At 37.1% G+C, this 27,592-nt stretch overlaps 1 protein-coding gene and 1 pseudogene across 3 annotated transcripts in view; one reads left to right on the forward strand and one right to left on the reverse strand.

Moving 5' to 3' along the window:
* The first annotated feature begins 1,376 nt into the window (after window positions 1-1,376).
* Window positions 1,377-8,285, forward strand: LOC149836828 (uncharacterized). Of its 2 annotated transcripts, none has more exons than XM_090005602.1 (3): window positions 1,377-1,646; window positions 5,274-7,158; window positions 7,640-8,285. In XM_090005602.1, the coding sequence occupies exon 2, from the start codon at window positions 5,444-5,446 to the stop codon at window positions 6,809-6,811; it is 1,368 nt and encodes a 455-aa protein (XP_089861728.1). In that variant the 5' UTR covers window positions 1,377-1,646; window positions 5,274-5,443; the 3' UTR covers window positions 6,812-7,158; window positions 7,640-8,285. The 2 variants fall into 2 exon arrangements, with proteins under 2 accessions (XP_089861728.1, XP_089861729.1); XM_090005603.1 differs by having other exon boundaries at window positions 1,423-1,646; window positions 5,383-7,158.
* Window positions 8,286-13,653: 5,368 nt separating this feature from the next.
* Window positions 13,654-27,592, reverse strand: part of LOC149836829 (uncharacterized) — a 75,563-nt pseudogene continuing 61,624 nt past the window's right edge. Inside the window, exons 14-22 of the transcript XR_016432228.1 lie at window positions 20,628-20,683; window positions 20,436-20,509; window positions 20,226-20,318; window positions 20,036-20,137; window positions 15,598-15,678; window positions 15,413-15,504; window positions 15,279-15,294; window positions 13,880-13,990; window positions 13,654-13,764 (exon numbers count right to left, since the gene is read on the reverse strand). The product of XR_016432228.1 is annotated as an uncharacterized LOC149836829 (transcript). The remainder of the gene's footprint in view (window positions 13,765-13,879; window positions 13,991-15,278; window positions 15,295-15,412; window positions 15,505-15,597; window positions 15,679-20,035; window positions 20,138-20,225; window positions 20,319-20,435; window positions 20,510-20,627; window positions 20,684-27,592) is intronic.

The raw sequence follows: 27,592 nt of genomic DNA on the forward strand, positions 1-27,592 counted from the left end.
AGTGGGTAGGGGTTGGACAACGGGCTGGCCCAACCCCTTAATGGACCAGGCCAGCCTGGTCAATGGCCAACCATTGAGAAAACCCCAACCCATGGCCCACTCATGGGCTTAATCGAGCCGCCGAGCCTATTATAATATATATTATATATTATATTGTGTTTTATATAATGTATATTATATGTTATATATATAATCTATATTCTATGTTGAGGTGGGCCTAGTACGGCAGGGTGGTCGTGGGTAGGGTTGGCAATCGGGTCGGGTTGGTGGGTCAACATACCTCAACCCGAACCTGACCCGTTTATTAAACGGGTCGGCTGTGGCAAACACGAACCCGACCCATTTATTAAACGGGCTGGGTCGGGTAAACGGGTTGGCGGGTCAGGTTGGCGGGTCGGCGGGTTGACCTCACCCTCCTAACCCGTTTATTAAACGGGTCAGCCGGGTTGATGGGTTGGCATACCCCTAACACCAACCCGACCCATTTAATAAACGGTTATTAAATGGGTTAGTTTAAGCCCAACCCGAACCCGCTTAAGAGGCGGGTTGGTGGGTCGTGTCAGGTTTTGCCACCCCTAGTCGTGGGGCCTCACCCGAGCTTTTCCTCATTTGGGCAAGGGTTTTTTGTCATAAAAAAAATAATACATATTATATTATATTATATAAGCTTAAGCCTAGGGATGATAGTGGACCGGGGAGCATTGGGACAAGCTCTTCATCCCAGCCCCGTCTCAAAATTTTGCTCTCCATCCTCAATCCGTCCCAATGGAGGGGGTTTGATTTTTACTTTCATTCATCATCCGTTCCCCTCCCAAATGTGACAGGTTTGGAAGGGTCTCTGTTTTTTTAGGTACAAGATTTAAATAATTCTTTTTTAGAGCCGTTGGAGGAAGGAGAGGATAGAAAGGGGACTAGTTTTGGGTTAGTATATATGAACGTGTATATATATATAATTTAAATGTTATTTTATAATATAATAAAAATATATTAATAATTTCATTAACGAGGTTCGAGGATGTGTTTGGTGCTTATTGAAACGGAGCAGGGGAAGAGTAAGTCCATCGCCACCTCCATCTCGGCACTGCTTTTGATTTTCACCTTCGTCCCCGGCATAGTAAAAAATATTGCAAGACTTATGAAAAATCTGATATTTTTTCGTGAATAATACCTTAAAAGTTAAAAACAATATTTTTTAGCGAGATGTACAAAATATCGCGATATTAATGTTGTGACCAAATCTTGCCAAAATATCGCGAGATTTTGTAAATCTGGCGATATCTCGTCGTATCTTTTGTCTTAGGTTTTCTGGGTTTTTTTCCTCGATTTTTCACCGGAAAATAACCTGCAAAAGGGGTTTTCTAAGAGAAAAGGGTTTCGGCCGCATCACTTCTGTTTGCCGAGAGAGACTGAGAGAGAGGCATGCCCTGCAAGAGGGGCAGTGGCCGCACCACCACTTTCGTTTCTTCCACCGGCGTCAAGGGGTTTCGGCCTTGACGGCCACCGGCATCAAGGGGTTTCGTTTCTTTCCTTTCTCAGCCTGCAAAAGGGGTTTTACAGAGTGAAAGGGGTTTCGGCCACCGGCGTCAAGGATTTCGGGGTTCCGGCGACCGGCGTCAAGGATTCTGACCACCACCGCCAATCCAACGGTAAGTGGTTCCACTGCCTCTCTCTCTCTCTCTCTCTCTCTCTCTCTCTCTCTCTCTCTTTGTGTGTCATTAACTTCGTGACTTTTCTGTCAACGTATCATCATTCCATCTCTTAGCAAGAACAAATATTTTCCTTCCAATGTTTTTATATGCATCTGACCATCATGTTCTATAATTATCATATTTCACTACCTGGCTTCAAGACTAGAATACTTTAGTGATTTGGCAAATAAAAGCATATATATTTATTATATTCTGGACTGAAATATCACATTAACATATGCTAAAAATTGGTTACCCAAGCATGCCATTGTGAGTTTTTTTTTTTGAAGGAAATATCAGATTTCTCCCAATTAGTTTGTTTTCTTCATTCTTCGGTTCTTTTTGTTTACTCGCGCGACATTTTTTTCTGAATAAAAGCAAAATTTATTGTTATACAAAAAATCAGGTGACTAGCACTCACCCCAAAAGGAAAGGAAAATAGGCATCAGTTTCTCTATTATGGTTTGTCTAAAAGAAGAACTAATTTATTGTTTAATAATTATGGTTTTTGTCTATGATTTATTAGTATTGACAATTTTATAGTTTAGTTGATACTTGATACTTGATACTTGTTAGTTGTTACATATTTGATGTTTGATGGGTTAGTTGATACTTTTTACATATTTGATGTTTGATACTTCTTAGATATGGTTAATGGGATTAAAAATAGATTTTATATATTTTTTCATGTAAAATTAATTGTGTAATTAGTTTATTTTTATTTGAAATTTATTTATTTTTTTACTTTTTTTGAGAATTGATTTGATTTTTTAATAATTTTCCTGAGATTTTGCCGAAAAGAACACTAGAAATATTCAGAAAGTTGAAAATCTCTCGAGAAATTTCTGTTTTAAACTTTTGTCACTATGATCCCCGGTCCACTCCCCATTTCATGCCCTCCATCCCCACCTCAAACGCGTGGGGTTCTGCCGGATCCTCGTTTCCCTCCAGTCCACTGCCATCCCTACCCTAGCCCGGCCCGTTGCCCACCTCAGGTGGGGGCTGGACCCTTTGATCCAATTCAGTCTGGGTTTTCTGCGTAGGATGCCGTGAGCGGTCCGATCCAGTCTCCCTCGACCGCCTCCCCAAGCCTCCTTCTCTCTCACGCGTGCGACGGAGGAGAGTTTTTCACAGCACCTCACCGTCTTCAATGCCTTGATCTTGGTTTGCTGTCATATTGCAGTCCCTCTTTCTTGCTGGAGGACTTGGATTTTTTGTCATATTGTTGTTATTCCATCTCTGGTACTCTCTCTCTGATGGTTTAATGGGTTCTCAAATTGGAGTACCATTTGGGCTGTCCTGATGCTAACAGTAGTCATATTTGAAACCCAAATTTGGTCCTTTATGATTGCCATTGAAGATGATTGATCTGTTTTCATTATTGATTTTCTGTTATGAATATAAATTTTATCGGCTTGTTTTTTTTTCCATAAACTTGAATTGTAAGTGGATAATGCTTTGTGTTTGTCATCATTTTTGCGTATATATCAACAGTCTCTATTTTTCTATCAAATTTAGAGGAATGTGACTGTTTGGTTGCCCATTATGAGGATTTTCTATGATTCTACTATCAGTAATCGGGTATTCTTGTGAATGGTGATGACTATATGATTTTAATAGGAAACTTAGAAGTATCAGAGCTATCAGAATTTTATTCTGAATATTTCATAAGCCTTCATTAAGTTTCTGTTGTTAAGTTGTTTTAGCTTTGTTTGCCCTTAGCACTACCATGTTTGCTATTCTTCACTCTTGCCAGCAACCATCATTCGACCATCACCACAGGTCTGGCATCGCCATTCTAACCACCACCAATGCTAACAGCAGCACCACCATGTCCTGCAACATGCTTCTGTGGATGTAACACCACCATTATTACATTTTCGCACTGCAAAAAAGAAAATTTATCCAAGATAGGGAATTTAGGAATAAATAGCTATATAGTTGTTCCCCATATGTTTTTTTTAGAGAAATTGTTCCCCATATGGTTATTTCACAAATTCGTACCCCGATTATTTCAACAATTCATTTTTCATAGCTTGTGCTTTCTCATATTCTGAACAGATACATGACTTACACTTCGTTTATTCAACCTCATATGTATTATTTGGGGTTTGTGGACCAGGATTAGAGTAATATTTGATTATAGACAAATATGGTGGAAAGTCATAAATGTGATATATGTAGGCAACATGATGCAGGGGATTACATGAGGGGACCATATGAATGCAGGCTTCAAAAGCAAATTTATGGGGAATACAGTTAGACTGGTGGAAATGGTTGTTCAAAGAGAAATATATTATAATCTTGTTCCTGAAAATGGAGAATGATAAAATTATAGATGTGATGCCGGCAATTGCAAGGTAACGTTGAAGGTTAACCACCATATTTAACAAAATAAGCATTAAAGGGAAATAGGTACATCGAACTGCCAGATACCAATTACCAAGAATGAATGGTTTCATACTCTATTGTGAATCATGTTGCACAACCAGCAAAGCAGTTTCCAGGATCATAAGTCTTTGGGCAGTTTTCCTTAAATATGACAATGTAGAGTTCTGTGTCATCTTAAACCCTGTTCTTCGCACAATTTTAGTTTCCCTTTAATATTTTCTATGACATCTTAAACCCTATTGATCACACAATACTTTTTGACAGTTTGGCCAGATCAGATTGGCTAAAAATCAACTGCACCATGTGCATGATACACTCAAATGCATATCCTGATGATTAAATTAAAACACTATCTCTCTGCACTTAAGAGAATAATGGGAGGCATTGAGGGTTCACAAAAAAGAGTACGACATCATGAAGTGGAAAATCTGCTCCTTCATTGAATGCTTATTTTGTTAAAAACTACGTTCAATCTCCCAAGCTAAATGGTCTATATTTTACAATCGAAAATTTGTTGTCCTATGTTTTCTTGAACAGCATTATTATCTATTTCTCTTTGAGTTTATTATCTATTTCTCTTTGAGTTTAGCTATACATTGCAATATTTTTTTTAGATGTATTATTTGGAACGTTTAATCACAGTGCTGTGATTTTGGTTTCTTTATTAACTGCAATTATAGGAAAGAAGTGGAATATATTTGCTAGTTTACTCTTTATGTGGTGTGTAGCAGTAGTTGAAGCCTGTGATGTAAGTTCAGGTGCTTTAGAATTTATTTCAACTATAGGAAATACCAACATTAGAGTAATCTAGTATTTTATAGGGCCTTTTGTTCTTAAGGTGTGTTCTCTTATGTGGGCCTTGGAAAATCTTGGGAAATTTGAAGATGGAAAAAAAGGAAACAAAGAGAAAATTCAATAAAAACAGAAAGAGTATTTTCTTTTGAAAATATTCAAATAACAGTATAATTGAATAATTGTATGATTGTAGTAAACTGAATGGCTTTATAAATTGAAATTTACCTTTTTCCAAATTCTAAGCAAATTTAAGTTATATTTGATGTTTTTCTGTTTTTCAAATACATGGCTTCGTAGGTTATCAATATAGAAAAATCACTATGTTTCTCTGCTGTTGTTTTCTATTTTTCATTATTTTACTTTGTCCTCTGTTGTAAATAATTCTTCTGTCTGTTGCAGGTGGAGTTTATTCATTCTTTAAAAATTGCATACCTTTTATCCCATTTGAAGAACTTACAATGAGATCTTTGTCGATGGTATTCTTTGTTTATGTATTGAATTTTTACAGGTTGCTTTGTCTGCTTATGCTGGTTTTGGTTGCAGTATATGGACTCTTTTAGCTACAAATAATGGCTTGCATTTTTTCTACACGTTTGCTGAATATCTCTATAGCCTCTTTCTGCAAAGCTAAAAACCTGCAAAAAGCAGAGGCCCTTTTAATTGACAGTATACAACTTGGTTATTTGCCGGATGTTGTTACCTACAACACCTTGATATCTGCATACTGTCGTCTCATTGGGGTGGATGCATCGTATCTTATACTTGATAAAATGAAAGAAGCAGGAATCATGCCAGATACTGTTACCTACAATACCTTAATTGCAGGTGCCACTCGAAATGGCTTACTATCTCGTTCTCTGGATCTATTTGAAGAAATGTTGCAAACTGGGATCTCGCCTGATGTTTGGACTTATAATAATTTAATGCACTGTTTCTTCAGAACTGGAAGGCCAGATGCAGCACACAGTATGTTCCTTGATATGGCCTCCAGGAAACTCCCCCCTTCCTCAACTACATATAATATTATTATCAATGGCCTTTGCAAGGCTGGCAATACTGGTACTGCCCTTAGATTATTCAGGAAACTGGAGGGCATTGGTTCCTTTTCGGAGATTGTCACATATAACATACTAATTGATGGACTCTGCAAAGCAGGTAGATTGGCAGAAGCAAGAAAGGTCCTGAAGGAGCTCGGGCAATTGGGTTATGTTCCCAATGCAATAACATATACAACAGTCATGAACTGTTGCTTTAGGTCAGGGAAAATTGAGCAAGGTCTCCAGCTTTTTTCTGAAATGAAAAGCAAAGGCTATTCAGCTGATCCCTTTGTCTATACTACTGTAATAAGTGCATTGTCTAGACTGGGGAAGACAGGAGAGGCTAATGCATTCATTGAGCAGATGATGAACAAGGGAATCACCATGGATATAGTTTCCTATAATGCTGTCATTAATAATTACTGCAAGGAAGGAAATTTGGACACTGCATTCCAGTTGTTGAATGAATTGGAAGAAGGAGGTCTGAAGAGTGACGAATACACCCACACCATATTGATTGATGGCCTGTGTAAGACGGGGAATATGGAAGCTGCCACTAAACACTTTCAATACATGGAAATGAAGGGATTCCAGCCAAACTTGGTGGCAGAAAACTGTTTGATATTTGGTTTTTGCAATGCTGGTCGTGTAGATATTGCTACACAGCTCTTCAATGAAACGAAGATTAAAGATTCCTTCACTTTCACAACCTTATTGCATGGCCTTTGCAGTGCAGGAAAATACCGTAGTGCATATAAGCTCCTGCTAGTTTGTTTAAGGGATGGTATAAAGGTGCTCAATGCTACCCATCGTGCAGTCCTTCTTGGACTTCATATGACAGGTTTATGGAAAGAAAGAAGAAAACTCAGAGCTGCTATTCGTAAGTCAAAATTTGTGTAGTGGCGAATATGAAACCAAAAGGATGGGTAATTTTACTGATAACAAGGACAAGAAATTGAAATAGCTTATCAGAGTGCAGAGTGGAGTAGCCTATCAGTATTAGCAAAGGAATTGACTAATATTATGGTTGGTTGATATTCAATTTGGGGTTTCTGATATGGTTCTTGATCCTGATTCATATTTGTCATATCCAGCAAAAATAAAAAAAGAAGACTTATAAATTATTAAAGAACCACTGATTGAAGTCCTGATACCTCAAATGAAAACATAGGACAGAAAAGCAAGGAACATGTAAAAAATCAGCAATAGAAGATCTTGAAGACCTTAATAGTCAAATCAGTCAGCAGGTACGCAGTTTATTTTCCCCACATTCTTTTTATTCTGCATTGATCAACCACAGAGAAAATGAGTGTTTCTATCATTTTCCTACTAAGGATTGTGTCCAACAGGATTGATGTAGAGATACAATAAGCTATCTCTGCAGCCTACATGTGTAGCATGGCTCTGCAAATACGGTAATCCTGAATTGATCAATGTGAGAAATTTCATATGCACATGATTTGTTTACCGTGAAATATAGTTGAAGAAAAGTGTACCTTAAAAATCCTTTTGTTTTGTCTTCTATTGTTTAAGCCATTTAAATTCTTTTACTGTGAAATATGGTTGAAGAGAAGTGTAGCTTAAAAATCTTTTTGTTTCAAGTCATCTATTCTCATGTCAAGTCATTTACGCTCTCTTGGCCTCTACTGCCTCATAGGATACAAATAATATGCATTGGACAAATGAATAAAATAACCAATTTCTTCATTCCTAATGAGTTTTTTGCAGCCACCCTTGACGAAGGAAGACCACTAAAGAGAGAGAGAGAGAGAGAGAGATCGGGTATCTTATCACCGATGGAGCAACACAATGTAAGGAAATCGATAGCGGATGATGGCAAAGGCCTTTGAGCTCCGAATAGCATGCAGTTGTCGGGAATCTCCACAAGATGCCCACCAAGAAGCAGAGAACTGTGAGGAGTTTGTGGTGAGATTCATCGTTGAGGGTAGAGATGAGCAGCTTCCCTGTACATGATTAGTTTCAAAGAACTGGGTGAAAATGAATTTAGAATAAGAAAGGTTAGGGTCCTAAGGAAAAGGAGAAGATGAGAAAGGGTTGAAGAAGTGAGTAGAATTCCCTTGGGGTTGGTGATGGTTGCTGTGTCTTTATTGTTTGGTTATATTGAGCCAGGAAGACAGGAGAGATAGAAAATGAAATGAAGTCAGTGTTAGTCGCTCTCTCCCCCTGATGTCATTAAAAATGTGTGAAATTTGTATAAATATGGCGGCCCTCACAGAAAATTTAAAAGAAGAGGAACAAACAGGAATGAGTACTGAATCACAGATCTTTCACGAGAGAATCTTACGTAGGGCATACCAAGTACTTTGTATATTTAACAAATATTTGCAATTCACTTGTGGTTTTATTTTTTTTATTTTTTTGTGATCTAATGTCCTAATAAGCTATATCAGAAATATCACCAGTATTTTGAATTTCTCATGGTTTTATTGCAAGAAATTCATACAATGATAAATGCTCACCAAGATCGTGATAAATTCAAAATATCAGCACTTTTTAATATAAGTGTATCTCAATTCTCACCGTACTTTTAACTCTATTTTAACAGGTTTTAATTTTTTATTATTTTTATGCATTTTTTTTGTTTTACATGTACCAAGTTTTTCTTCACATTTGTCTTAAAAAATACTTTCCAAATATCACAAATTCTTTTTTGCTTTGCTTTGAAAACCTGAGAACAAGGTTTGTGACACTACATTCGTTTATTTGAGGGACATGGTTTAGTTGGATCTGAGTGTGACCGGATCAAGTCCATGTTACATCTTGATAGGGTGCATAGGGTGAACCTCGTCAAGCCATAGCTAATGATGCACAATGAGCTGAGCTAGCTTGAGCTTGACTCCGGCTCGGCTCGTTTAAGCTCGGTCGTTAACATAAATGAGCCGAGCTTTAACACAAGTTCAGGCTCGGTGTGCATAAACGAGCCGAGTTTGATCAAGTCATTGAACTCGATTGAGCTTGAATAAATAATATATATGTTTTCAACTTATTTCATAATTGTTACTGTTAGCTCACTAGGTAGAGCGTTAGCTTTTGGCTCACAATAAACAAAAAGTATGGTCTGTCTCAGCGGTGGGTCGTTGATTGGGGAGGTCATGGATTGAATCCCACCTGGGTATTTGTCTTTTTAGAATGTTGTTCAAGCTTGGAATCGAGCTGAGCCTGAACAATGTCGTTGAAGCTCGTTTTCAAGCTTGAGTCGAGCTTCAACATGGGCATTTTGAAACGAACCGAGTTTGAACAGCCCAGGCTTGGCTCATGTGCATCCCTAGCCATAGCTGCACTCATCTGAGCAGTATATGGCCTTACCTGGGTTCTGTCTAATTCTAATGCCTTTTTCTACAACCAATGATTAACTTAATGAACTTAAGGGGTAGACCTTTGATTAAGAAAGATAAACTGGCTAGAACTATTATGCTCATTTATATGGATGATGATCTTGTTAAATTTTTCAAAAATTACCTTATTTGAAGCCATGGCTGTTAAGTAAGACATTTTAGTTGCTCTTAGAGCAATATAATTCATGTGAGTTAAGATCTAATTGACCATGTTAAGAAGATGCTTCTGAAGGCAAAAGACTTAGCCATTGTTGAGAATGTAATTTCAGATCCTATGCAGATATCAACCATCTTGTACAACCTATTTTCTTCACGGAGAACAATTATCATTGCTCTTAGGCTGAACTCTAAAATGTTGACACTTGATGAGTTGTCCAATCAATAAAAAAAAATGAACAACACATGCAACAAGATAAAAAGAGCGAGTTACATTTTGCTAGAGATACTTCTAGCAATACAATAGCCATGGTCCTTTTAGATACCCAAAATTTAAAATAAAGTTATTTAAAAAGTTTGACAAATTTGATACGAAAAGGGTTCAACATTTCACAATCCACAGGGAGCCGTCTCCCAAGTGCTTCAATTATGAAAAACGTGGGTACTTTAAGAGAGATTGCCGAAGACGCTAGAACAACAACAATAGGAATAACAAAAATGATGGTCAAAAGGAGAAGCATAATATAATCTATGTGATATTGAAATGCTCATATGCTGACTAGGATCTTTCTAGATGGTAGGTCGACTCGAGAGCAACTTGACACATTGCCAAGTGCAAGAAAGGTGTAGTGGAGATAACATAATACAAGTCTAGGGAATATCGGGTTTACATGGGCAACAACACCTACTCTAATATTTTTTGTATTGAAACTTACTGTATGTTTTATTGATTGATGTCCTTTATGTATCGTTCATGCAATGAAATTTGATGTATGTTCCTACCCTGACTAATAAGGGATTTGAAGTCAGATTTGTCTATGGCAAGGTGGTCATGGAAAAGCATAGTCAAGTCAAGTTTGTGGGGGTCTTTGATAAAGAAACATGGATTACGTCGAGGGTCCATAAGGAATTGCGCCACTATTTTTTTTCTAAAGCAAGCTGGGGATAACCCCCTATGACCCTATCTGATATAAACCATAAGTCCATTCGATGTACATTATGGTCTCAATTGGAATTTGTTGATCCAAATCCTAGATACATTATTTTGAAGTGTTTCAGACTTTATAAAAACAGAAAATGATCATATTATACGGGTAATTCGATGCATTTTTTTAAATGCCCTACAATTTTTTATATTCTCCCTATGTCCAAAATCACAAATAACCAGCTTTGAAATGTCTTTTTTACCCTTCACATGCATGAAACTTATGAAGTTGTGTAAAATGTTGTTTTGTTACTCAGGTGCTGCATACTCACTTAAAATGAGGTTTGCACATTTTTTTATAAACTTCACAAAGTTTGCGTAATAATATTTGCGAACATCTTGTCAAACTCAAACAAAATGAGGAAGTTCGTATATATTTTATACAAACTTCCTCAAGTCTGCATAAAATATATAAGGACTTGACGAAGTTCACCTATATTTTATGTAGACTTTCTTATCCTCACCTATGTTCATTATTTGCATGTTTAGGAGGAATATTTTATCTTCTAGATGACACTTTTCTTTAACCATTCATCAGATCAAGGTGATCTTAGTGGCAGTGGAAAGCTAGCGTCCCAATCTATTTCTTTTATTTTTTTTTGTTTTTCTAAATTTTCAGTGCAGGTGACTACAAAATAGCATAGAACCGATAAAAAATGTGCAACCACTCTCGTTCATCTCTTATTTTAGGAATCCTGTATATCTCAACATTCTTTTGTTGTTTTCAATGAATTAAGTATTGTTGAAAAGGTATTTTTTGTCTAGTTTTATTTTCTTTCTATATTTTTTTGGAATCCTTCGTATTTTTGGTCGAAACGTCCTATAAAAGATAAATTATTCGATTGTTCCAGTCTGCAGAGCATGTTTCTATTCCGATTTTAAAACTCAAAAACAGGTATCCTACGAGAGTTTTCAATTCTTACTCAAAACATGAAAGTTATAGGCTTGTGTTTCAGCTTTTCAACGACTATAAAAACACAAGTTCTTGACATCTGATCGGAAAGATATAGATATGAGAACAAAGATTGTTCTGAAAAAAACAATCACATATTTGAGAAGAAGTTTGCATATATATGAAAAAGTTTGCATGTTTAAAAGGTAAAAAGGTCTTTTTAAATTTAGATATTTGTGATTTTAGACATGAAGAGAATATAAAAAATTATAAGGTTTTTAAGAAAATGTGTCAAATTACCCATACAGTATGGGCATTTTCCATTATAAAAATTGGAAGCAACACCTTCGAAACTGTTGTTGGAGCTTGGTTTGGTTTCTTTTTTAGCTTTAAGATTAGTGTTTGAGCTGGCATCATTAGCTTTAACAAGTCAAACTCAATATTTGATTATCACCCTTAATCGCTAGCAAAGGGTGAAAATAGAGGAAACAAGAGGGAGGGCAGACCCTTACATAGAGGTTGTGGCTGCAAAACCCTTAAAATATAAGCTCAGGAACCTTGTTTTTGTGTACCCCACTGAACCCTTACAATTAGGGGCATCAACGAGTCGGGTTTGGTTCGGACCTAGGTGGAACCAGACCAGATTTTTGGGTATAGTATCGGGTCCAACCCCAAGTCTAATCAGGTCTACTATAAGAGAAACTATACCCAAACCCGATAAGAACTACATGAACCAAACCCGGATCATACTTGATAAAATAAAAAAAATTATCATTTTTACATTAAAATATTGCAGGTCTTAATCAGAACTCAAGTCAGGCCCGCATCCGATATAAATTTCACAAACTATACCCGGGTCCATGTCTTAATCTGACATTTGGGTCTGGATCCAGGTCTTCTTCTTTGTCACCAAATCCGGACCCTATAGGGTTTGGTCTGGGTAACCCCTAGTTACAATACATCAGAGAGAGAGAGAGAGAGAGAGAGAGAGAGAGAGAGAGAGAGAGAGGAAGAATCACAAAAGCCACCCTGGCTCTAGCAAGCCTTTTAGTCTGACCATAACATTGTTAACCTTTCTAATTTTAAGACTTTATGTCAGGCCTGCTTTCAAGCTCAATACCTCAAGGGGAGAACATAAAAATGCTCCGGTCATGTCTACCAATAATCATAGTGACAAATGTTGGGAGATTTATGAAAATCTCGCGATAATATCGCAAGAAATTGCCTGAAAGTTTAAAACGGCAATTTCTCGCAAGATTTTCAAAATATTGCGAGATTTATGAAAACACATAAATACCACGATTTAATAGCGATATTTACGTTTTAAACTGCTATTTATCATGAAAAAACCATGTATTTTTATTTTTAAATAATTTTTATTAATATTTTCTTATAAAAATATTTTTTAATTTAGTTTTTTATTGACGAGATTTTGCTGAAAAAAAGATAGATTTATGAAAAAATTTCAATTTCTCATGAGTTTTTGAAAAACGAGAATTTTGCCAATAAAAACGTTTGTCACTAGGACAATAATATGCCCCCACCAGTGTTTCAATCTTAAACCATAGCTGAACCTAAACCTGTCTGGGCTTGGGGGGTGTGTGTGTCTGTCCAAAATGTGAAAAGATAACTTGATAATACATATATTCAAGAGCCATGATGGCCAATGCAACGCTTTAGATGAAGACAGCTTAACAGAGAATTGTCTTGCAGACATTATTAGCGCAAAAGTAACACCCAGAATAGATATTTACACGCTGCAAGGTTAAAACTTTATGCTTTTATACATATTCCATGAGTGAAGAACATGAAATTGATGCACCCTAACTAGGATTTCCCCAATAATATTGCAAATGTTTGTCTAAGATCCATCATTTGAATGATAGTCCCTGCAGAAAATATTCCATGGTAGATCCAACAAAAATTTCAAAGATAAACAGTAAGCTACCAAACCTTAGCAGTTTTGTTAGCCACTGGATTATTAATCACTACGCTGATGACTAATTGCCCACTGTGTGTACATTACAGTCTAAAATTTGCATTTGTGGAAAGCACACTTAAATAACGGTCAGATATTTTGGCAGCCATCAAATCGCAAGCCCTGAACTAAAAGAAATTACACAAAGTTACAGCCTTCAAACATCATGCCGAGCAATTAAACCATATAGTAATTCCTTTCGGACATACGGAAAGTTAGATCTCTGACAACATTCTTGCACGTGAAAATGAATTAAAGAATTCTAATGTACATTTTCTGTGAGAACTGAGTTTTTGATTTCTGTCTATGATTGGGAACATCTATTACAAACAAAAGGTAAGTGTAGTTTTGCAAAGAAATTGCTCCAAACAAGTTTTACATTCTCCAAGTTCGGTTTTTCTTCTTCTTTGGTGTTTCATGGACCTAAGTTTTGATACCGCAAGTTTTCAGCTGGAAATTTTCAAAGGCCTCTGAAACTGCTTCCACCTACAATAATTATAATATCAAGGGATAACATTAGCAAGTGCAATTGGAAAGAGAGAAAAAGAAGAAAGAATGTTCACAAAATGCTTAAAAAATCATTTGACAAACTTGCACCAACCAGCTCAGGTTTTTTGGAGTACACCCTCACAATTGTATCTTGATATGATGCTGGCAGCAAGTGGCTTATCTGATCACCGGCAATAAGAAACTTGTCCGAGCATTCATAATCCTATAAACATAATTGATCAAACAACAGCTAGGGCCGTTTGTCAAACATTTATGGCATCCTTTAAGGCATCACAATCATCCTATCATAAGTTGATCAATCATTTCATCATGAAAAATCATCAAATAACAGACATATATGTTCATGAGGCTAACGGCTCAATTGATTGAAGTAACCATCATTTACTTGAAAAATCATCAGCAAATCAGCACTGAATCTAGTGTATCTGATTTATTAGTTCCCTAAAAGACAAGCAGCAAAACAGTGGCACCATACAAGGGATTCCCGATATGTCCAAGAGTTAACTGCTGTCATTTAGGACACTGCTTACCGCTGAAAAATCTTACTGTTTTTATGATGGCATTTCAAGGCATATGTTGCTTAGGGCAGAAAATCAACAAATGTCAGATATTATCATGATGTCACCATATAAGGCTATGGAAGTTATCTGCCGGTAAAAATTGAAATGAGTTGTCATGCTCAATTCGTTAAGAGGGTTGTGATAGTTTCCACTTCTGGAGATCTTAGAGTCGGTGATGACTATGGTCATCTCTCTCTCTCTCTCTCTCTCTCTCTCTCTCTCTCTCTCTCTCTCTCTCACACACACACACACACACACACTATCATCTTGTTCTTCAATACAGTTTGACAATATGGTGGAAGGATCTTAAAGTTAGAAGAATACAGAGCAAGCCTACATATGCCAATGTGAATAAACGTTAGCAGGAATCCCGGACAGTAGTACTGATGCTACCGTCATTGACAGCCAAAATTAAAAGTTGAAAAGGCTAGAAGTAGCAAAACCATGAGTTTTGAACAAACAAATTCCAGTCTAGTAATGGCTCCATTTTCTCTCGCTTAGAAAATGGAAGCCACATAGTAATACAGATCAATACAATTGTTGAACAGAAATCTGTGGGAGCACAATTTGAACCTTTATTGAAACTTCTCATTAATTATAGAAGTTATCATGCACTTGTAGCATCCACAGTTTTTTCCTTAAGGCTCTTTAACCATGGACAATTTTGTGTAAAAGGTATGTTATTCACAACCTTCCTAAACAAATCAAACACTAGCCATATTGAGATCTTAATCTACGCCTGTAGATGTTCAATGCATTAAAACATTTTGATGGCATGAATATAGATAAGTAGAGGTCCAGCATAGTAACCAAGCCTGGAATTCTGTACATGCTAATATATTTAAGCAATATATAGGTGAAATTAGCATAATAATGAAGACAATTATATTGAAAAAATTTAACAAATATTAACCAAGGCAAAGAGATTACCTTGAAAAAATGGATCCTGCACGTCTCCCCAAATGCATAGAGGAAAACATTGTCATTATTATGCAAATGCATAAAACATAAAAATTTCTGTAGAAACATTTGTAAAATTGATCAAATGTTTGATGTGCTATTACCATTCAAGCGGGTTATCTTTCCTTCGAGTCAAATCAATCTTTACATTGCTAACAGCAATATCGTCTTCTCTTAAAGTAACTCCTGCATTCCTCTGAAAAGTAAAGAGAAGAGTGAACAGAGTGATTTTTTATCCCTAAAGATGAACATAATAGCATTAACATGAGAACAAGGAAATGACAAGTACCTGGGAGCAGACAATATCCTGCGGAGTGACATCTTTGAAATGTTCCAGTTTATCTTTTGGAACAGCATACTCATTACAGAACTGCACATAATAAGTTATTAGACATCAGATGAAAATCTAAAGAAGAAGAAACAAAGAATTCAGTAAGGACCACGCAAAAATTGACAGAAAGCAAACAGCCCTTAAATCATTCAACTTCCTAAGCTTGATCATCTATGCAAGTTGCAATTGGATACTCAGATAGATACAGAGGTTTTCATTGCTATAATCCCAAGAGAATTCAATTTCTCGGAATGTTACTTTTGATAAATTAAATCTTTATCATCCTCCAAGGGCATTGGTGCAGAAATTTTCAATAAGATAACAATTAAGGTGATAAAATATGTGACCCAGATTTCATAAACAAATCCGGACAACGTGCAACATGAAAAGAAATAGAGACTGCCTTTTGATCTAGGTGGAGTATTTACTCCATTCTTTGAGCAGCTAAGTACTTCACGGTGTCTGACACCAGTTGAGGCAAGGAGAGGCCAAGAAATTCATCAAAATGCAGCTGAAATGAGTGTGTTATAGCATTGAGAGGTGATTCACAAGGTGTAGATACACCCAAACATACAGAATCAAAATACACATCATCTAGGAAGTCTTAAACAACATGAAAGGTTGCTGATAATGTATAGTAAAAGAGAAGTCCTATTTGAGGGAAAGTGGATTTTTATTAGATTCATCAGAAAATTGGTGATGATCACCTTAGAAGTTAGAGCTACATCGAGGCAGAACGAATAAATTACAGACCTAATCCATGCATGGCCATAAAAGAAGAGGGAAAAAAAAGGAATCACAGCCACAATTCTAATTTGAAGGAAACAACGATACACAATGAAATCAATTGGTGGTAGCCAACCAATAATGAATATTGAGGGGGAGCTCCATGATAATGCAGGACCACAAACACAATTAAGGGAAAGTACAAAAACTGACTTGAGAATATCCACACAAGTTAGGCATCCTATAAGTATATGAACTTCATGTGAAGCCTTCACACATGAATATAAGATCTTCCCAACAGAAGCATTGAAAACGAAGAAAGCAAGCATATATTTTGAAGCCATCAAACATGAGAAATGAATAGAAGCTATGGAAGATGAAATCAAGTCAATATATACAAATAACACATGGGACAATAGTAGAAAAATTACAAGGCAAAAATATTTTCGGATGTAAATGAGTATATAAAGTAAGATACAAGTCTAATGGTAGCATAGAAAGATTTAAAGCTAGGTTCATTGCAGAAGGATACAATTAAAGACATGGATTTTTATTATGAAGAAACCTTCAAACAAGTGGCTCAATTTGTTACATTCTGCATCATATTATCAATAGTACTTTCCCTGGGATGGGAGTTGTATCAGCTGCATGTAAAAAATGCTTTCTTGCATAGATAACAGAAAAAGTTTACATGGAGCAACCACAAGATTTTGAGCAAGCAAATCCACAAAATTATAAACACAATCTAAAGAAGTCCGTATATGGACTAAATCAAGTCTCAAGAACTTCGTTCCAAAGTTTTCACAATGCATTAAAAGATTGGTGAATCCTAAGGGCTGCAGTTGATCACTCATTTTTTTTATAAAGGAGAAAAGTAATGATTGTTCTATTATATGTTGATGATATAATAGCAACTGGCAGTTCCTTAGTAGTGATAAATGAAATCACAAATCACATTTGAGCTCCAAATTTCAAATTAAAGATTTGGGTCAACTATGATATTTTTTTAGGACTGAGATTGATAAAACACCAGGTTTCATAAAAATGTTACAGCAACATGCAATTGATATGATGCAAGGATAGAATATGTTGAACTGCAAGTCAATAAAGACAGCTTTGGCAACGAAAAAAGACTATCAAAGGATGATGAAACCCAATAGCAGATGGAAAATGTTTTAGAAGCATGGCTGCAGCACTGCAATATATCGCTTTTACTAAACCAGACATCGCATATGAAGTGAACTAGGTTCACCAATATTCTTGCCTCAACTATCACTCACATGGAAGATTGAAAAAGAATAATAAGATATTGAAAGGAAGTTTGGGAAATGGCATAGTCTAATACAAGGATAACCCTCAGTGTACAGATTGAATCCATTGTTGGTTTTTCATATGCAAACTGAGCAGGATATCCAGATTTTAAGAATTCAGTATCATGATACTACATAAATTTGGGGAGAAATTTAATCTCTTTGCTGCAGCGAAAATAAAAAGAGTGGCTCAATCCGGCATTGAGGCTGACTATAGAACTTTGACTATTGCGATATCTGAAATTACATAATTTGAAGCCTCGTGACTTTCACGAGATTAACAGTACAAAAATAGGTATTCTGTGATAATAAGAGTGATTTGGCCTTAGGGATGTAAACGGTTCAGATTTGGGTCAGATGTATACAATACCAAATCCAACTAACCAGATATTGGCTAATAGAAATCGTATTCAATTTTATGGGAAAAAACTAATACCGAATCAAAAATGAAATAAAATAAAATAATATGTAATCGGATTAAGATATCCATTGGATTCGGTCATGAAATCCTTATACCAAATCCGAATATAATTACTAATTGGATTCAGTTTTCTTAACCATATCCGACTAATCTGATTTGGAAACAGGTTGGATATTGGATATATCCGACCCATTGACATCCCTATTTGGCCTTAGTCACAAACCTAATATTCAATGATAGATCCAAGGATATACAAATTGATTATCCATGAAGCACAAGATTAAAGCAAAATTCATAAAAACAAAAGACCAAGCATCTATGTCACAGGGATTCGGCCAACCAGGTGTTGCACCCGCGTCGATGCGACGCGGGTGCGCGTGTGGGTGCAGCATCCGGTGTGGTCAACCCAACCCTGGGTGCGGTCAATGCACCCAGGGTCATAAATGTCCAAAATTGGACTTTAAAAAAATATAAAAAAAAGCCCGATGAAATGAACTGAGAGGAGGATTAGGGCAAAAAAAAATTGCCTTAATCCTCCTGACCCCAGCGCGGCGACGACCTCGAGCTACCATCGAAGTCCGGTATGCATTCTCTCTCTCATTCTCTACTTCAATCTCTCTCTCCCCTCGTCTCTCAATCTCTCTCGCCCCATAGTACGTTGGTTTTGCCCACTTTCTTGTTCTCAGCTCAAAATCACAGTTTTTTTGTGTTTTTTCTCACATTCAACACCATAGATGTGATATATAGGTTTTTCATTTCATTAGTGTTACTGTTGTTAACTGTTAAAACTTAAAAATTATATATATATATATATATATATAATTTTTTTATATTTTTTCCTCCCGCACCCTTGCACACAAGTTTTTTTTTAGTGCCGCATTGTCGCACCCACACCCATGTGACATAGCCAAGCATATATATGTACAAAATGGTTGTCAAGCCAATGTCACATGTATCTAAAGAACAAGTTGATCATGTTTCAAAATTATGTACAACTTCAAGAAAGTGTAGAGCAAGGTTGTAAGTAGTGTATCATTACCCATATCGGTCGGGCCCAAAGTTAGATACGTATTGTAGTGTATCGTAAAAAATCATAATTTTTTTAATAAAAAAAATTCAAAAATTTCAAAAAACTCAAGAAAAATAAAAAAATAGCAAAAATTCTAAAGAAATCATAACACGTGAAACAATGATGAATTTCACAAAATACAACCATAAAATCATATATGAAGCATTTATGTCTCTATGAGTTGCAATAGGCATCATCAAACATCAACTAATATAGATAATATTGCATGTGTATCTCACAAGAACAATGCAAAATATTAAATATCTTGCAATCTCTCTCTCACGCAAAAGCCCTCTCCATTGTGCACAAATCGGCACCTAAATAGCTCTCATGCCTCTTAAGGTGTGTGGGTTCTCCTCTAAAGGCCTCTACACAAATGAGAGAATCATCCCTAGGGAGGTCTTTAAAACCCAAAATTAAAAAGGTCGCGTCTTGGTCTTTTTAAAATGCGTCAGATACGTATCATACAATACAGCCGATACGGATACGATACACACTCGTATTGTGATACAAGTGTGTATCATATCAAGTTAGGCCATAGTTACAATATGTATCGTACCGTATCGTACAATACTTACAACATTGGTCTAGAGTGTCAATTAGTAAGGGTGAAACTAAAATTTAAGTTAGAACAATCATTGAAGTTCTATTAGTAGAACACGTTGTAGCACTTGATGCAATTAAGCTCTCTTTTAGTGTTGGCTTATTTGTAGCCCTAATGGGGGGGTGTCTATTATAATAAGAAGACCAAGGAAGCCATCTCGCTTTCTCTAATGAGAAAATATTTTAGGGTTCATCTTCTTTAAAAATTTCCTTTCTCCACTATTTCACAACACAAATCATACTTAGTAAAGAATGAATCAAATATACCTGATACAAATCCCTCCTGCGCATTCGAAGGATTAATTCCCTTGACTGCCTCAGCTCTTGATCAGGATCAGTTTCAATCTTTTTCATTATTGTGTCATCCAACTGCAGCATTTAATAATAAAACTATTACCATCAAGATTCAGATCTCAGGAGTTTGAAGCTCACGATAACCAATTAAAATTCTGAGAACCTTCCAGTACTCTGCAGGGTTGTGGATCTTAGAAGAAATAGCAAGGTGCTCATTAGCAAGTAGAAGTGCATCTACGAACATTAGCTCCAATGCCTGCGAACAGATGGACAATTATTCATGAATCTAAACTTAAATTACAAAAGTACCTTGTTACGTAAGCATTCAAATAACAAATGGATTAATGAAAAAATAATAATAATAATAATATACCTTTACTTTTGCATGTGTATAGACTGTCCGGAAGAGATCAGCACGAGTAGAAAACAGTCGCTGAATAGTAAGATCTGCCAAAATTATCTCAATACAGTCCCAAGAAGAGGATATGTGGGTGCCAAATGGCAACAAGGACAACGATAAACTAAAAAAGAAAAGAAATTGCACAACTATCACCATACTACTGACATTCCTTTGCCCGATAGGATATTTCATCTCCAATGACGCGCATGCTATCCATCAACCTAGAAGAAAAAAGTACACATCTTTAAAAGAGATTTGTGTCTGAAAAATGAAAATGGGCTCACTCAGATATACATAAAGATGGTCATTAGAAGAAAGACAGCATTAAACTCTACCCTTGACAATTTTCATGATTACTAAAGCACCTACTGTATGCTTAATAAGATTACATAAGACACTAAGACAGTAATAGTTACAATACATACATATATATAGCTAATCCCCAAAGGTTAACATAATGATTCTGCTAATGACTGAATCAGAAAAGATCTTGAAATTAATTGAGCAGCATGACTGCAGAGAACAAGCAAGATTAAAGATTGAATAGTGCAGAAAAATTATAACCTTTTATCAAAATCCAGAATTTGCAGCCTCAAATTTCCACACAATTAATTAGAAATCTTGCAGAAAATGTAAAGAAAACACATGTAAAAACAAGGGAAATTTTCAAATAACCACCAAACCTTTCAGTCTAATTTATATGATAACCAAACTTTTGAGGCTTTACAATTTCCCAGAAAGTTTTTTTTTTTTGAGTTAAGCAAGCAAATCCCGGATTAGTCACCATTAAAATTACCATTATTTATCTATTAAATGACCAAATCTGTCTGCACAATCGTAAGTAAACCTTTGATTATATTTCCACTGTATCTTTCCCAACTAGAGAATCCATCGTGCTCTCTCTCTCTCTCTCTCTTGTATTTTAGTTTTAACAAAGTGAAAGCTGGTGCTGCATTAGGGCCATAGTTGGCAAACTCGTGACTCGGAGTCAGATCGCCCAACCCTTGATTCGCAAGTCAGCAGGTTGACTCAGTAACTCAGACGAGTTAGGACTATGCATTTTCTAGTGTTAAGATATGAAAAAAATCAAAATTCATATTGTATAATCACTAAATTTAGCACATGACATCAATAACTAAGCTATATAAGTACACAATTATACATAATTGTTAATATTTATGATTTAAAAACATATAATTCTTTATAACAAGTATTCTTTTATGGGAATTATGCATTAAAATCACAAAAAGCATGAAAAAAACATATAAGAGGCATGTGGATCGGCAGTACTGAATCGGTGACCCAGTTGGGGTCCGATCCGAGTCGACACGGGCGATTCCCGAGTCAACTCGCCAGGTTTGCCAACTATGATTAGGGCTGGTAAACGAGCCAGATGAAACAAACAGGCATTGTTCGTGCTCAGCTCATTTACAGCCAGGCCTTGCTTGAGCTCAGCTCATCAAGCCAAGCTGAGTTCAAGCTCGTACAAACTTGAGCCAAACAACACGAACCCAAACCAGATTGTTAAAAAAAACACTTTTTTGTACATGAGTTCACAGTGAGGATCGAACTTATGACCTCATTGTTACATGCACACACATCTAACCAGTTGAGCTACCCTATGAGCACATTTGGAAGCAAGAAAAAACTCTCATAGGAAAAGAAAATTTTGCCCATGAGAAGTTTTGATATGATAACTTTTCTAAATAAAAAGTTTTCGCTTATTTGTGTATCATGAGAAAAACAGTGGGAAAATGTGAAAAAATGAGCAGGAGAGAGGGTCAATCAGCCCCCTCTCAGAGAGAGAGAGGGAGAGAGAGATCTGACAATGGTGGTAGGCAATGCTTAGAAAGAGGTGGTTCGACCAGATAGAGAGAGAGAGAGAAGGAGAGAGATCTGAAAATTGTATTGGGCAGCTCTTAGAGAGAGGTGGTTCAACTATATATATATATATAGAGAGAGAGAGAGAGATCAGAAAATGGTGGTGACCGAATATTAGAGAAAGGTGGTTCGACCAAATAGAGAGAGAGAGGTGGTCGACCATGCCTGAGAGAGAGAGAGAGAGAGAAATCTGAAAATGATGGTGGGTGGTTCTTAGAGAAAGGTGGTTCGAATAGATAGAGAGAGAGAGTGTGTGTGTGTGTAAAACCCAATATATATATATATATATATATATATATATATATATATATATATATATATATATATATACATGGATTCGGGTCGGATCCGAACCCAACCCAGACCCAATGGAGGAACCGCCTCCCTCACGCCTTCTAAAGACAGCAAGGCAAGGAGGGTTCAAATACGAAACCCCTCTCCTGCTCTTTCGGTCTCTCTGCACTCTCCCCCTCTCGCTCTCTTGTCTCTCTCTCGGTACCCCAACTTCCTCTCCCCATTCACCCCGCGCGGGCAACCTCACAGCCTTCCCCTCTCGCTCTCCCTCGATTCGCCGGAGCAAGCCCGAGCCGCCCTCCCGTCCGGCCTTCCCCGAACACCGACGGCTCCCTGCGGACGGTTGCTGTTAGAAAGTGACTTGGAATACGTTGGGTTCAATAATGAACCCATACTTATGCACGTGGAGTGCAAATATACCCATTAAAGGGAAACAACATAAGCACATAATGTGCTAACACATAAAACCCATAAAAAGGAAAAAATATGACATAAAGTCATAAGTTGCATATCATTGAAGAATAATGGAGAAGGGGTAAAAACCCCATTACAATGGAGCATAAGCTCCCTCAAGTATATGGAAAAACAAAGGGGGAGACCCCTATTTATAACACAAGAAAGGAGCCACTTAGGGGGCTCCAAAAAGAGTCGTTGGGGAGCCCCCAACGGTCACAAATGTGACCGTTGGGGGCTCCCAACGACTCCTTTGGGGAGCCACCCTAGGTTGCGCAAACCACGAAAAAGGAAAAAATAAAAAATAAAATAAAAGATAAAATTACAAACATATTCCAAATGGAATATGCGTAAAACTGGAAATGTCTAAACTACCCCTATGCCTATAAATAGAGAAATATATATTTTATATATATAATTAGGATAATACATATGCATATATACCATATATGAATATGTATTATACTTTATATATATAAAATATATATAATATTACAAATGTTGAATGATACATTTTAACAGTTGCGACCCCAGTGACATCCCCTCCCTTTTGTTCCGATTGACATCGCCATCGCCGGTGACCTCCAGGTACGCACTGACTTCTTCTCCTTTTCCTTCTGTCTCTCTCTCCCCCTTTTCTTCTTCCTTCCATCGACCGACAGGGGCAAAAGCCCCTGCCTGTTGGTCCGTTACGGCAGGGGATAGCCGTCCGGCAGGGGCTTAAGCCCCTGCCACTTTGCTGACAAGTCGGCAGAGGTAAAACCCCTGCCACCTGTAAGAAAGGTTCCGACAGGGGTTTTGGGGCCCCTGCCTGCCTTTTCTTTCACCAGGGAGGGTCGAACTCCATCCCTGTCTCGATGCGTAGGGGAGGGTTCTGTTAAAATATAGTATGTGTATGGATCTGGATCCAGATCCATACGCACATTAAATAGAACACGCAGAATGATGTTTCATTAATGGCAATGTTGTAATATCATCCCATTGTATTCTTGCTTATGTTTATATAAGAATTAGGGCTTGGAGGTCGCGTGAGTCCTGCCGCCCCAGCTTTGTGCTTCTCTCTTTCTCTATGTTTCCTGTGCAGGTGAGGCGTGAAGTAAACCTAAGCAAACCTATCTCTCACTTGTTTTCTTATATGGTATCAGAGTCACGGCTGTGGAACCCTACCAGCCACACATTCAATGCGATCTGAAAAGGCACCGTGAAGACTCCTTCATCCTGTTCTTCGGCTGCGTCTCTTCCTTCTTTCTTCAACATCGTCTGTCAATATCTTCTTCAACATCGGCATCTCTTCTTCTTCACCATTGTATGTCAACATCGTCTGTCAATATCTTCTTTAACATCGACTGCATCTCCTTTTTCTTCTTCAACATCGGCATCGACTTCCTCTGTCCTTCTTCTTCTTCAACATCGGCATCGACTTCTTCTGAAATCTTCAACATCATCATCTGATTGTATCTCCTTCTTCGATATCACTTCCTTTATCCCCAACTACACTTACTGTGTTTTATTTAACGTGCGTTAATATTTTCCTAAGTCTGTGCTGTGAATACTCCTTGATTCATACTATTTTGTTTATTTTTCATTGCCATAGTCTAGCATTCACCATCGTATCATATTTTCTCGAATTTGTTTTGATGTTTTCCATCTTTTTCAATCAGCAGTGAAATCAGAGTTTTATGTGCAACGTCTATAGGCAGACTGTAACAGATTACATTCTCATTCTCAAAAAAAAAAAAAGGAATTCTCTTTCATGGTATTGGTTGCACAAGTACATATTCTTATTGCAGCCCTGCTGATTGATTAAGTGATCTCAACTCAGTTTGCTTTCTTCAATCCTTTTTTGTTCGCCTATTCATTGTTGCCATTGATATGGATTCATACTCGTCATCCAGTCCCTCTGCAAGTTTCTTAAATCAGCTTGTTACAGAAAAACTTACTCATTCTAATTTCTTAACATGGAAGAGACAAATACTTCCGTTTATACGGAGTCAGGATCTCGATGAACATCTGGATGGTTCCATTCCTGTACCACCACGGCTTATTTTGCAGGAAACCAAGGATGAAAGGGGTGATGCATTTACCAAATCTATTAAGAATCCGAAGTATACCACTTGGAGAAAACGGGATCAATCTTTGGTTGCGTATATTATGTCAACACTCTCTCAAGAAGTGTTGGCTACTCTTTCAGATGATTGCACTGCGGCAGATTTATGGAGCAAGCTCTCTCAGACATACTCTCAGATATCAGAAGCCCGAGTTATGTATCTAAAGAATGAGTTTCAAAGTTTAAAGAAAGGCTCCATGACAGTTATGGAATACATAGGCCGCTTGAAGCGTATTACTGACCAATTGGCTGTTATTGGGAGTGCTATTTAAGATAAAGACAAAGTACAACAACTCCTTAATGGGTTGGGCTCTGATTTTGACATGTTTACCACAGCTTTGACATGTCTTCCTCACTTGCCCAATTTTGACGATCTTCAAGCGAAACTTCTCCAGCATGAGATGATTATGAAACAAATAGCAGAAGGAAATGATTCAGCTCGTTCTCATTCAGTTTTGGCTATGGAAACTTCTGTAGGTTTTGGATGAGGGAATGCAAGGCATCAAGGGGGTAGAGGCCGAGGCCGCTTTGGACAAGGAGGACGTGGTATCTTACCTACACCTAATATTTCGGGTGTCTCTAATGCAGAGAATCAGAGGAGAGTGCCCACTTGTTTCTTATGTAACAAAAGAGGACATGTGAAAGCCGATTGTTGGTTTAACCTGCAGAATAGAGGAAAAATAAACAAAATTGAAAATAAAACTTCTACTGTGGACATGAAAGCGCCATCTACAGATGTGCAACAACTTTTGTTATCAGCATTGTCACAGATGACGATCAAGCAAAATGAGCAAGGCGAGTGGTACGTTGATTCTGGTGCTGCCACTCATGTCACGGGTAATGCAGGTAAGTTATCTCACTTATTGCCTTATTTTGAAAAATGTAGTATAGTTACGGGAGATGGAACTTATTACTCCATTAGTCATACTGGCAGTGCACATATCCCTATGTCAAAGTCCGCACTTCATTTGTCTAATGTCCTCCGTGCCCCTAATATTAAAAAGAACATTGTTTCTGTGGCTAAACTTGTTGATGATATGAATTCTTCCATCGAATTTACTCCCTCTTCTGTTTATGTTAAAGATCTACGAACGAAGGAGATGTTCGCTAAGGGGGAGCGTCAAGGAAACATGTACGTCTTCAAGGAGATTCCCTCAGTGTCTTCGTCTTCAGTCCCAGTTCTCCAGTTGAAGTCATCCAAGCATTCTTCAGTGTCTTCGCCTTCAGAGCCTTTGTTTTTCCCTTCATTGAAAGTTTTTAATTCATCATATCATTGTAATAAGCCAGACATTTGGCACAGTCGCTTGGGACATTGTAGTCAAGGCTTTGTTGAAAATCTTGTATCTGATGGTCTTCTTCCAGAGTCTAGTTTATGTTCATTTTTAGAAAGTAATAAATGTTCCTCATATGAACTCTGCAAAAGTCATGTTCTTCCGTTTCATATCATTAATAAAAGAGCTTCAAAGCCATTTGAGATTATTTGTTCCGATGTTTGGGGACCTGCACCTATTCCTTCTCTTTCTGGCAGTCGTTACTATGTTATCTTTGTTGATTCTTATTCCCGTTATACTTGGATATATTTCTTGAAACATAAGCATGAAGTTTTCCAAATATTTCAGGAATTTCATTCGATGGTCAAAACCAAGTTTTCCTGTGATATTGTGCATCTACAATATAATGGTGGAGGAGAATATTCATCGAACGAGTTTATTGCCTTTCTTCGGGATAAAGAAATAAGTCGACAGGTTTCTTGCCCTCATACCCCTCAACAAAATGGGGTTGCGGAGAGGAAACACAGGCATATTGTCAAGAGTGTGATGAGCATGTTACATGATAGCAATGTGCCTGTTAGTCTCTGGACAGAAGTTTTTCACACATATGTTCATGTCATAAATCGTCTTCCTATGGCACTTCTGGATCAGAAATCTCCCTATTATACTTTATTTGGGCAACATCCCTCTTATGATGAGCTGCGTGTTTTTGGTTGTGTATGTTACGTACATATTGATTCATCACTGCGAAATAAGTTTCGGGATAAGGCCGCTAAGTGCATATTTGTTGGGTATGCGGATGAATACAAAGGCTATCGATGTTATGACCCTACTACAAAACGTATTAGGACCTCCAGGAATGTTGTTTTCGATGAATAAAATTTTCAGATCAATGACTCTGATGAGTTGCCATCTCGAGAATTAGAGGTATATAATCCATGGATGAGTGCAGATCTTATTGCTAATACAGGAGAATCATGTCAGGCAAATTGTCCTTCCTTCGGCTTGAGTAGAGAGTTGGATGACTCACAGATGCATGTTGAACCTGTTAAATTGTCTACGAAGAGACAATACACATACGAGCACAAATACTTCATAAAAGAAGTGCACGATGGCACTCTCAC

Source organism: Nuphar pumila, chromosome 5 (genome assembly GCF_984573655.1).
Source record: "Nuphar pumila chromosome 5, dmNupPumi1.hap1.1, whole genome shotgun sequence".
NCBI lineage: Eukaryota > Viridiplantae > Streptophyta > Magnoliopsida > Nymphaeales > Nymphaeaceae > Nuphar > Nuphar pumila.

Coding starts and splice junctions, on each gene's coding strand:
- LOC149836828 (XM_090005602.1), top strand. CDS start 5,444: ATGGCTTGCATTTTTTCTACACGTTTGCTGAATATCTCTATAGCCTCT.